The sequence below is a fragment of the Fistularia commersonii genome, chromosome 27 (assembly GCF_037954325.1).
Source record: "Fistularia commersonii isolate RoL2024-O1a breed Wild chromosome 27, RoL_Fcom_v1.0, whole genome shotgun sequence".
NCBI classification, from domain to species: Eukaryota; Metazoa; Chordata; class Actinopteri; order Syngnathiformes; family Fistulariidae; genus Fistularia; species Fistularia commersonii.
Window position 1 is genome coordinate 11,404,166 of NC_141310.1, and position 12,831 is coordinate 11,416,996.

General features: G+C 47.3%; 1 protein-coding gene across 1 annotated transcript in view; it reads right to left on the reverse strand.

Annotated features, from left to right (window-relative positions):
* Positions 1 to 1,078: 1,078 nt before the first annotated feature.
* Positions 1,079 to 12,831, reverse strand: part of fto (FTO alpha-ketoglutarate dependent dioxygenase) — a 138,249-nt gene continuing 126,496 nt past the window's right edge. Inside the window, exons 9-10 of the mRNA XM_086174892.1 lie at positions 4,235 to 4,375; positions 1,079 to 3,533 (exon numbers count right to left, since the gene is read on the reverse strand). Coding sequence (XP_086031018.1) covers positions 3,527 to 3,533; positions 4,235 to 4,375 — 148 coding nt within the window. The 3' untranslated portion in view covers positions 1,079 to 3,526. The remainder of the gene's footprint in view (positions 3,534 to 4,234; positions 4,376 to 12,831) is intronic.

The window sequence follows — 12,831 nt, forward strand, 5'->3', positions numbered from 1 at the left end:
CACCTGGTTATTTCACCCCCAGCGCCCATTGTCGGGGCCTAATTGAAGGTGGCCTCGCCGCTTAGCTGGCGGGTGACCCCGGTCGGAACAATGCATACCTGTGGCCCCGCGTCATTGTCTCCTCCGCCGAGGCCCTTCTTCCCCCGTCTGAAGCCCCCCGAGGGCTGGAGGCGCCCCGCCGTCATCCATCACTCAGTCACTCAGCCACTACAGGAAGTAGTTAACACGGGCGACCTCTGGGGTGTGTATGTGTGTGTGTTCACGGTGGGGTCGGGCTGAGGAGATCACTTCATCAATGGGAGTGACAAGGTTCAATCAATCAATCCATCAGACGCCGCCTTGTTCGGGTTGTTTGCTCCGCTAATCCAGCCGCTCGCTTTGAGGTTTGAAGAGGAGGAGGAGGAACGGGCTTGAGGTGGAAGACGCGGACGATCTGACGGAAAGTTTTTTTGTTTTTTGGGGGGGATTTTCGATACGTTTCTGAAGCCGTCGCGGATCGATACAGCGGCGGACTGTCGGTGAATATTTGGGAGTCGCCAACTGGTCGAGTTCAAAAAGATAAACAAAGAAAAGAAACACCTACTTAGGGTCAACAGTCCAGAGCACCAGAGTTTGGAAAAGAGGTAAAGAAATGGGTTCAAGCCGGATTGGGTTGAGAAATGTGTCCGTTTTCTTGTAGAAATCTTCGCAACTGGACGTGAATTTCTTCAAAGTCCAATTGCCAAGACAAGAAGATTTACACAAGAATTCACCACGACCTGGATGACTGAGAACCTCCACAGACATGTCAGGGGTACCATGAGATTGAAGAATATCAGCCAGAATGAAAGGAATCAGTGGTGAGATGGTCTACCAACAATGACAATGACCAAAAGACAGGAGATAGAACTGGAAGTTGCAGAGATGAAGATGTTCTCTTTGGGAGTGACCCGGATGGATAGGATCAGGAATGAGTCCATCAGAGGGACGAAACATGGTAGATGTTTTGGAGAGAAGGTCAGAGAAGCCAGACTGAGATGGTCGGGTCACGTACAGAGGAGGGAGAGTCAATATATGCTGGAATTGGACGTCTGGAGGAGGACCAATGAGAAGATTTATGGACGTAGTGAGAGGAGGATTCAGAGAATAGGGTTTGATGGAGAGGGTTGGTTCGCTGTGGCGACCCCTGAAGGGAAAAACCCAAAGAAGAAGAAGACTCAGCCTTTTTCTTTGACCTCCGGGATTCAACAGGAGCCAATCCCAGGTCTCGACACTGACCTCTGTCTCCTCCAGCAGATGGATGTCCAAGCATCATCTGCTCTTCTCAGTGTCTCCTACGGAGGAAAAAGACGAAGACGACTGCTCTCATATATGCCTCCGTCACATTCGACAGGATGCTTTCTTTTCATGCTCTTCTTCTTCTTCTTCTTCTTCTTCTTCTTCCTCTGTAGTGGCGAATGGACGACTATCTGGGGAAACAGCGCCACCCGCTGGCCAGGGCACCAGGAGCACTCAAATCAAAATATGATTATCTTATCGTGTTTTTTTTTTTGCATATGGGACTTGAATATCTTTACGCGTGGCGCCGTGATCGATCCAGGGTGAGCTTCGCCTTTCGCCCAATGAGATCTGGGCAAGACGGTGGCGCCCGCGTGACCCTGAGTGCACGACGATGAATGAAAGAATGAATGAATTATGTTATGGAAAACCAAAGTTTCAGATCGTGAACCCATAAATTCCAAGCTCTTCATTCGGTCTGGATTGTGATCCTGTCAATTTCACTCCACCTGCGGCTCCCGCACTTTTCCAGTCCACTTCCTGCTCGCGCCCGGGTCAAGAGACGGACCTCAAAAGAGAAAACCAGACAGAAAGCGAGCACCTGCAACACAACGGGAGAAACATTAGCGGCTAAACAGTTCAAAAAACTACAAACATGGCGGCAAAGAACAGGACGACACAGGCCGTTGGATAAAACACTGCGTTTTATTTACTGCCATTCCTATTGCTTGGCACAGACAAGCTGTGGCGCCGGGGGCGACGGGGAAGGTCGGGGGCCGGGAGTCCGACGGGTCAACGCTACTGCCGATTCTACCAACAAAAATCTCTCTGACGACGAACGAACGACGGAGGCGCGGCAACAGACGAAGAAGTAAGAAGAACAGCGTTTGGCAACATCTCGGAAAAAAAACACAACTTCAGAAGTACAAAAAAAAAAAAAAAAAAAAAGAGTGCAATCTGAATTTTTAATAGTAAACAGCGTCTCTACTTCATCGTGAACTAGATAGGAAGGGGAATCAAACTGCTTCAACGGCCGCCCCGCCTTTTTTTTTTTTTTTTTTTTTTCACTTTTCCCGCCTCAGAAGCGCCGGATCTTCCTCTCTGGCTCATCTCGGATGGCCCCGCAGCGCTACAGGAGAACGCGGTTGCTCTTACACACTCTTGGAGTAATTAAAAGCGATTGAACAGCTGTAATAATGAGGGAACGGCGGGCGTGTTCTCCGGGTCATTTTTTTTTCTTTTTTTTTTTTTTTTTAAACCAGCGCTTCTTATCATCAGAGAAGGGGCTCATCGCCGTGTGTCTTCCAGAACAAACAACTGGCGGGCCGCCCTCGGGCTCGCTATTGCAGTCACACACACACACACACACACACAAATTGACAAGACGCAGGGTTTGAAGGGCGGGTGGAGGGGGTGGCGGGGGGGGGGGGGGGGGGGGGTCAACATGCACACACACACACACACACACACACACACACACACACACACACACATGAGACGCCATACATTCAAGTGCGCCCGTGAACTGGACGCGTTTTCTTTCATTTTTCACCGTGACATTCAGAACTTATATCCTTCTTTGGTCTCTTCTGGCTCGATCCACCTCGAAATGCAAAAATGGGGGTCCGGGGGGGGAGGGGGGGGGGGGGGGGGGTCACGCTGTACACGAGTGGAGAATGCAATACTGTGAGCAAGGTGAGATTTTTTTTTTTTTTCCTTTTTCTTTCCCCCTTAAACGTGAATATATACTGTAATAACACTGTAGCGAGCGCACGTACTGTACGGTGAAGGCTGAGGATGAGTTAAGTCTGTGGGTAGAAGCGTGTCGAGGGGGGGGGGGGAGGGGCGGGGGGGTAGCGGGGGCGTGAACGTGAGATTAACGGTAAACGGAGCACGCGGAAATAATAAATAGTCACACAATGTACGTTATGCTATCACTGGAATGCAGACTCCACGTATGATCGGTTAGCCGCTACGCCACACTAGTAGCTCGCTAAGTTTGCCTGGTTAGCATGTTACTGAAGCGCTAATCTGCTCGGCCCCCGAGCCGAGGGGGCCGACACACGAGGGGGGGGGGGAGTTTGCGGGGTCGGGGTAGATCTCGGGGAGGCGGGGGGGGTGTTTGCGGACGCCCCGATCCAAAGGAAACGAATGGCGGTGGGATCGCAACGGAGCCGTCTTCTGCGCCGTCCAAGCCGACGGGCACAGTCAGAAACGCTGGTGTGTCTGTTTCCCTTGTTTTTCCCTTCACGCTCCCTCCATCCGTCCTTCACATCCTGCGGGGGATGACAAAAGAAGAGCATTTGAAAACCAAAAAAAAGGGAAGAAAAGTCATCTGTGCAGAACCTGACACTTGGCATCTCGTCACTCCGCATACCAGGATTGAACAGCACAAGCGGAAAAAGGACAGATCTAATAAAAATTAAATGAATAAAATACAATAAAATTTCAAAAATAAATTCAATTGAAAGTATAAAATAAAATGGAATGAATTCAAATAGAAAATAATAAATAAATAAAATAAAATATAAATAAAATGACATAAAATTTAATTAAAAAAATAATTAATAAAGACTTAGAATAAAATAAAATGAAATAAAATAGAATAAAAATGACACAGACTGCAAAAGTGTCTGAGAAGTTCACTTTCTAGAAAATCTGTAGTTTTACGGCCTGAAGAAATTCTTCTATTATATTGAATAAAATATTACTCCTGTGTGTGTGTGACTTTGTGAGTGTGTGTGTGTCAATCATCTGCATTTATTTGGAGCTTTCCATTGGCTTGAACATTCACCCATTCCAACAGCAACTGCTTTTACTAGCATCTGCATTTCCTTCACTAAATATCTGTTTCTACAAAAAAAAAAAAAAAAAAAAAAAAAAACTGGAATGACAGGTGTTATAGTTGCCTGGTCGTTAAAGTGAATGTGTGTGTGTGTGTGTGTGTGTGTGTAAACCGCGGATGCATACGCAGCACCTCCAGAGCAGCGACTCCACTCTGCTGATGATGTCGGCCAGGTCAAAGGGCAGCGGCATGCCGGGGTCGTCGGCGCCCCAGAAGGGCCGGTCCACGGGGGCCTCCTCGGGGGGCAGCGTCTGGGCCAGGCTGGAGTGGCACCTGGGGGCCACGGGACACAGGAAACAAACGCACCCGTTAACAGACGCTTAAAGGCTCTACGGCGTTACGACGTGCACTTAAAGGGACGTATGTAAACTGACAGGGGGGGGGGGGGGGAATACACACACACACACACACACACACACATACACACAACTGGATGCTGGTAAAATGTCAAAAATTTCTCCCTAAAACCCTCAGCGGGGGCTAAAAAAAAAAAAAAAAAAGTTGACGTGCCGGGTCTCCTGAAAAAACACTGCGTGGGTGTCATGTGTTTTTAACAGGAAGCAATCGTCCTCCCTGTGTGTGTGTGTGTGTGTGTGTGTGTGTGAGTGTGTTTGCTCTTCCTTTTTTATGACTCCTAATAACACCGGACCCTCTGGGATATGAGCGCGTCTGCGGCCGTGTTTTTTTTTTGCCACTTCGTTCGCCGTTCCAGACTGAATTCCTCGACGGATCCTCGCAAGAACCAGCGAGAGCCGTTATTTGTGAGATCGCTGACGCGGGGTTAAGTATAAATCCGCCGACGTCTGCGAGCCCTGCAGGCCCCGAGACCAGATCTTTTGTCAGACCTGTGTAAATATTTACTGTGGCGACTCAAAGTTGCTGTCATCGTAAATCCGCTCCCTCTGCCTCTCGGCGGACGAGGATGACCCCCCGACCCGGAGGGCGAAGACGGAGGAGCGCGCTGGATATTTCCAAAGCCGCACGTATTATTTTACGCCACCCTTTCCCCTAAAAGGCGCCCACACGACCGCCGCCACCGCCACCACCTTGCGGCTACCGGATCGGGAGGGTGGGCCGAGCGGGTTATGGATGAGATGCGGGAGGGGGTTGTTAAAGTTGTCAGCGAACAGACAGGGGCCGCCGCAATTTGTGGTTGTATATTTTAACCGGGAGCCACTTAATGTTTCGACTGGCTCGCGGCCTAAGTGCTGCATTTCGGCGCGGTCGGCCTTTTCGCGGGCGCCGCGGCATCACGATGCCGGGGAGCGGCGTTAACAGCCGCCGTTCTAATATATCTTCTGCGTTCTGGATCAGGGCCTGATAATAGCATCTGTTAACATGCACTAAGTACCATTATGTAGCACATCACTTCATAAATAATACGATTAGGCGACCTTGGGGCTTTGCAACGAGCCGTGTGTTTAAATGTTCTCATCATTTATTTAGGGTGTGAATTAAAGGAAGCGCCACTTCAGAAGGGGAGAGGGAGGAGGAGGAGGAGGAGGACGACGACACAGTTGGCATACATATCTGCAGAATGTGTGTGTGTGTGTGTGTGTGTGTGTGGGGGGGGGGGGCTTGCTAACTGACCCAGACACTCGTCCACACATTTTGCTGACATCGGAGAGCTTCGGGTTTTATCCCCGTGCAGGGTTGCTATTCGCAGGGGTACCCGCTAAAAAAATTTAAAAAAAAAAAAAAAAAATTAAATGAAAAAATAAATTAAAAAATGTAAAAAGCGAGGTGCCTTCAGGGTCCCGGACTTGACTTTTTTTTTTTTTTTTTTTAATGCTGCCAGAGCGAGGCCCGCCTTGTCAAAGGCAAAGAGTGGAAGGTGGGCGGGGGTGCTTGCGAGTCCGGTCCGCCCCCGACGGATTAACCCCAGACAGATCCGGGGCCTAACTATTCCATCTGGCGCTCAGTCAAGAGAGATTGGCAACACAATCACTCATTTCAATTTGCCCCGAAACCCTATAACCTGGCAGGCTAGCGCCTCAAATGGTATGCTAATGTGAAAGGTATCTGGGATTCTATCGCCTCTATTCCACAGAGGCGGTTCGGTGCACTTGGCCGGGGCGGCGGCGGCGGCGGCGACCGCGGCCCCCTGGACACGCGCTTGAGGGGGCTGGTTGGGGGCGGGAGGTGGGGCTTTGCGCTCAAACTAACCACTTTAGCTAAAGTGAGTGTTAATTATGGACAGGCAAAGCAGTCAATAAAAGGTTAATGTAAAAGTCAAAGGATAAATTCCTTTAAGCATTGCATCATTCCACCATCTCCGCGACCAGAGTTGCTCGCGGGTCTCCTAATCAATACGTTTTACTGTAATGCGCTCCCCATTGATTTTTCGCCCCCCCCCCTCCCGGCTCTGCAGTCTGGGCTCTTTCAAAAAAAAAAAAAAAGGAAAGTGAGCGAGAGGGTAAAGAGATAGAGAGAAACAAGTAAATAAAATGATTAACGTCCGTCTCACTTTTTGTTGAATCGCTCCCTCTCTTAGCCCAAAAGGCTTAAAACATCGGGTTGTGGGGTTTGATACGGTCGCAGCCGCTACATCTCCGGACGGCGTGTAATCGTGCGGCGGCGTGCTGGAGCGAAGGCGGGGGGGAGGGGAGGGCGTACATTAAAAGGCCCTCTGCTCTTAACGGGATGGAAATCCAGCTAATAGACAGCATCAGTGCTTCCTACTAGCGCAATTACACTGATAGATGCACGGTTTTGTCGGGTCGGGTGAAAAAGAATACGCCGAACACGGACGGGAGACAACGCTTATCGCATTAGCGCTGAGGGGAGGTCATTTGTAAACCCCCGCCGCTCCACTCTGGACTTTCGGGAAGAAGCGTCCGAAGAGGATCGGATAGCTTTTTTTTTTGTTTTTTTTTTTTCTCCGTGTCAAAACCGCCCGTGCTTTAATTGTTATTCGGGCGTGCCGTGCTAACATGTAGGCGTACGCCGGTGCGTCGGTGACGGGGAAACTTGCTCGTTGGAAGCTCGGGGACACACGTCAGCTCTGACAGGATTATCTGAAGAGCCGTCTCAACTTAGGTTTAATAGCGTTTGAGCAAATAAAGCCCGGATGCAGCAGTTCCGCGTAGAAGCGGAGACGTTTTCGAGCTCCGCCATTAGACTAATAACCCTCCGTGTTTCCTCTTCTATTGTTATTCGCTAATGGAAAAAAAAAAAAAAACGAGGAGGCGGGCGATCGCGGCGTTTGTTTTCGTACTTTCGGATCGGTGTCATCAACTGTCTGACACAGGCGAGTAGAAATCACCTTCAGATCAGAACGCCGGCTTCTTCGTGCGTGACAATCCGGCGCAGGTGTGAATTTTTACGGTCTTGGCAACAACCCCCCCCCCCCCCCCCGCTGCCCCGATCGGCAAGAATGCAATCAGACGAGTCATGAAAAAACAGGCGCGAGTGTCATAAATCAGGCGGCTCCCTCCCGCAGGTGAGGTATGCGATCCAGTCCCGGGGCGGGAAAGAGAAAAGTGAATTATCCGTGTGTTTTTCTGTATCCTCGTGACGTTGTGTAAGACAGGAGGAACGTACAGACACGCAGCACTGAGATCCACGCGCTTCCTTCCACCGCGTTGTGCAAGATCGTGACCGGTGTCGGGGCGGGGGCGGGGGGGGACGAGCCCAATAACTGAGAAATCGGGAACAAGGCCCGACCTGTGAGCTTCCAGGCCAACGCCGTCGGGGTGACGGGTGGGGGGGATCTGAAAGCTCACCGCCGTCTTCGTTTCTGCAGCCATTGTGTCTGCAGGCGGTTGCTGACTGTACATTTTATGGGTGCGCGAGGTGGGCAATCGCGGGGTGGGCGGCGGCGGCATCCTCGTCAAATGCGTGACATATGTTCCTTTCATTTTGATTCCCTCTAAGGAGCCCGGGCTAATAAAACTAACATCTGATGCACCCCCTCCACCCCACCTTTAATTAATGGTTGTGCAAACCGCGCAAAAATGCATTAGCAGAGGAGGGGTAGGGGACGAGACGGGCGCCGCTCGCCGACTCCAGTGCTCTCCTTCCACGCGCCGCCGCCGCCGCCGCCGGGAACACTGATCCTGCAGGGTGGGGAAGCCCGTTCCGAAACCCTGTGAGGTCCCCCTTCCATCGCCAGATGAAGTCTGGGCTCCTCATTAAACCACATGAAACAAATAAGGCTCATTATTTGGCATCTGAAGCCGGTTGAGAACGCAGGGAACCCGGGTTTGGGGCCGAGACGGACGTACCTGCGAACCCCCCCACCCCACCCCGCTCCCCAAACCCAGCCCCGACTTCGCACCCTCGCCGTGTTTGATGTGGCCTGGCCGGCTGCCTCCAGATCCAGATGTAACTAGAAAACACACACACACACACACACAGCGCCAGGTAGCCTCTAAATAGCCTTCATAATTGGAGGCAATAAAACACTATTGCCGTCTGGAAGTGCAAAGGAGGTGAGTCCCCCCCCCCCCCACACACACACTCCCACCTCCACGCCGCCTCCACGCCCCCCCGAACGGCAGCAGCCGCTCTCAAAAACCAGGTGGACGTCCATTAGGCGGTTAACAGCGTAACAAATTACCGAACACCCATAGCCCCTCTCGTCCCGGGGCTATGGGATGGAATGTGGACTAATGTCAACACGGGCTCGGAAATTTACGAGCAGGCAACGATTGTTCGAATGCAATGCGGTTCTAATAAAAAAAAAAAAAAAAAAAAAAGGGTAGAAAAGTACAAACAGATAAGGCGCTCCTGGCCGTTTACTCTTCCGACAGCGGGGCGGAGAGACGGATCACCCCCCGAGGGTCTGGCTCTGGAGTGTGTGTGCACATTTGAAAGTAAGAAAAAGCACCTGAGTGTGTGTTTGCATTTAAGATTGCGTGTGTGTGTGTGTGTGTGTGTGTGTGTGTGTGTGCTGCAGGCTGACAAGGGGGACGAATGAGAGCGACTGTTTCTTCTGACCTACGAGGCCACCTGTGCGGAACTCCGGCGAGCTGAAAATAAGGAAAAAAAACGAAACAAACGCAAACAACAGGCCGGGGTAACGTTTACCCCGCCGGTAGCTCGTCCAGGACAACAATAGGCGGCCGCCCTCGCTCCATCATCCACCATGACCAGCCACAAAAACCCCGATGGGACATTTCGGGGAAAAGCTAATTTGGAGTTGTTGGTTTTTTTTTTTTTTTTTTTTTTTTTTTTTTGGACAATCTGACATAGTGCTCCAAAAAATAAAGGGAATACTTCAACAACACACATAACTGCCAATTTTAAAACTTTTCCCAAATTTTTCACTTTGTCTTCAATTTTTGTCATACTTTAAAATTTTCACATTTTTTCCAGTTTGCTGACCTTTGACATTTTTTGTCAAAATTTTCATGAATATCTGAATTGTCTATATTTTTTCAATACTTTATGGTTTTAACATTTTTTTTCCATATTGCTAGCCTTTAGCATTTTTGTCAAAATTTTTATGAATATATATATATATATATATATTTTTATATATGTATACATGGTGACATTTTGCCAATTTTTCACTTTTTCAAATATTTTTCACTTCGTCTACAATTTTTTCAATACTTTATTTCACATTTTTTCGAACGTTTCGAACTTTTTAATTCCTCTTGCCTCAGCCGCAGGGAATGTTCAAATCTTTGTAGTTAACAGTTGAGACAATTTATATTTCATTGTATTTCTTATTCTTCCTCCTTCCTACTATTATCTATTACTGTTATGTTTTTACTTGAAACTCTGGCACAACAATTTCCTTCGGGATAAATAAAGTTGTTCTCATCTCATCTCATCTTCTGTGAAATCAAACTGTCCAGTTAGGAAGCAACACTGATTCATTTTGACTTGTTTAAATATCAAAGTTGGATCAGTCTGTAATGTGTTTAATTTTAATTTCACCTGAAATTTGAAGTGTGACTCTAAATCCAGACCTCCATGGGTTCATACATTTGATTTCCATTGAACATTTTTGTGTGATTTTGTTGTCAGCACATTCAACTGTGTAAAGAACAAAGTATTTAATAAGAATAGCTCATTCATTCAGATCAAGGATGTGTTATTTTAGTGTTCCCTTTATTTTTTGGAGCTGTGTATTTCCTTTTTACGTTGTTCATTTCTGCAAAATAAACCCAGTGGCGAGTCTGCAAGCGGTTGCGAGTAAATCTCCTCGTAGGTAATCGGGTTTCAATTTTTTGGGGGGCAAAGACGCTATTCCTCCACAACCAAAAAAAAAAAAAAAACAAAAAAAAAACTTATGAGTGTGTGAAGAGATAATTTAAAATGAAAAAGAAAGAAAGAAAAAAAAAAAAACAAGCTCTTTTCCGCGCTGGCAGGGCGTCAGAGCCTCGCGGGCATCCGAGCAGAGCAATAACACCGCTGATGGATGGGGCTCGCATTGACAGCAATACGGCCTCGGCCATTGGACGACACCTGACCCCAGTCACATGATAAGGTCGATCCGACGCGGGCTCAGTTCCCACCTGTCTTCAGGTGACAGCGGCGGGGGCCGAGCCGGCCCGGCTAATTATAGTCTATTGTAACTTCAATTGCCCGGTTACAAGTCCTCCTCTCTGCTCTGGGCGACGCGGTGTTGAATTATGAGGCCTTTGTACGACGGAAAACTGCCCGGGCTTTTAAACAGTCGCGCTCCACAGATATCCTGTTTCCAGAAAATATGCGCGTTCAACTGTTTCCCACTGACACGCTGCGTTTTCGCCAAAAACGGCGGCGCTTCGGGCTGCACGAACATGACGCTCTGCAGAGGCTCCGCCTCCTCAATGCAGATTCTAATGAAAATATGATATACATTATCAATCCCCAGAGGGGATCTGCAGCGCGACAACGACAATATCAATAAAAATAAGAATAAATATAAAAAGATAGCTAAAGACATCCGCAAATAAATTGACGTCAGAGTAAACAACAATAAGGATAAGAATAGAGCAGTAGATTTTTCGCACTACAAGGCATACTTAAAATCCTTACATTTTCTCAAAAATCATCCCTGCGCCTTATTCTTGTTGTGCTTATTGACCTCCAACCAATTTTTTTGCGGTACACTGCGCTCAAATATCTGTCAAAATATTTTAGTGCAATTTTGGTAAGCGGCCGTTCCCACGTCGTGTTAAAGTTGGTCTTTGGTTAAATATGGGTGCAACGTCAGACACCGTTCGATAACTAATCATTTAGTGCTGGAATGCAACCTTGTTCCAACCAATTGGCGAACAGCACGTTTACCTCCGCCACTTTTTATAATACCAATATGAACTGTGCTTCCACATAATATTACTGCACATGTGTGTGTATGGGGACCCCCAAAAATGAGTTGAATAAAATTCAACTAAACTGTTTTGTTCACAAAATTCGGCACAGACTCCAATTTAAAAACTAATAATAAAGAATGAATTAAATAAAAAATAAAATTAGATAAATATAAATTAAAAAAATTATAAATAAAATATTTAAACAACAACAATAATAATAATAATAATAATAATAAAGTCTTATCATTTACTCATTATTCATGCCACTTATCCTGCATTCAGGAAATACAGAAAAAAAAGAATTTCTCTCTATGGGGATCAATACAGTATCTTATCTTATCTTATCTTATCTTATCTTATCTTATCTTACCTGCTGAATGTGTTTGGACTGTAGTGAAGAAAAAATCTGCTCTATGCCACCCATGTATCTAAAGACTGAATAGTTTTGGAAAAGACTTGAGAAAAATCATGCTAACATCGATAAAGAATACTTTGTAAGAGTTTTAAGTCTGAGACTAAGATTTTACAAAAACAGTAAATCAAGACTACGACTAGATTCTTTCAGCAATTTTTTCCCCATCATGCAGGTATTTTCCTTCTGAGTTGACATCATACAAGCCGGGCCGTTCCGCCCACAGCTCCATACCGATCGTTATTTTAGTGATTCTAGTAGTGATTCTTTGTCTATCGGGTTTCCTGTTTACAAACTCATTTATTGGTTGTTGATTGAGAAAGAATTGCGATTACATCAAACAATTTTGATTTTGTTGGAGGCCCAGAGACCGATACTTCGGGGCCGAGATTTCCATCCGACTTTGAGTTTTAGGTGTGTGACTGTGTGAGCCCGGGCTTTAGTCAAGCTACTCTTACAGGCGGGGACGCTTAAATGTCTTATTTATCCAGCCTCTCAGCTGACAGACGGAGGAGTGGCAGACATAAACGTCTGCTCGTCAACGTGGAAAGTCAACATCTCCCAACCTCGACGTCTGATGATTGCTCCTTGTGTTTACACTACACAGAAAACTGGCAGTGGCTACGTCAGGTAGCGGATGGCAACCATCGGACTATTATTTAAATTGCAACCATAGCAAAAAGGAAACTAAAATTCTTCAACTTTTGTTTTGTTTTTTTTTTAAATCCAATCCATAAGGAGGCCAGATGAGCGTTATCAGCGCTTATTGATGATCCGGCCTGTTTGCCGAACCCTCCGTGTTGAACAAACACGCGTGTTGTTTTACCTTATTGAGTAAACAGTGTCATTAAATGGCCCTATGCGTTTTTGAAAACGCCGCAAACAGACAACAATTAGTTTGGAGGAGTGTCCGGGACGGGCCCTGAGGGTGCCGCAGCGAACAGGATGTTAAGAGAGCACACAGGCAGCGGAAAGACACACGTGTGTGTGTGTGTGTGTGTGTGTGAGATATGTAACTGCTGTGTAAGTAGGTGCGTATAAACATTCGCTGAAAGTTGCACTGC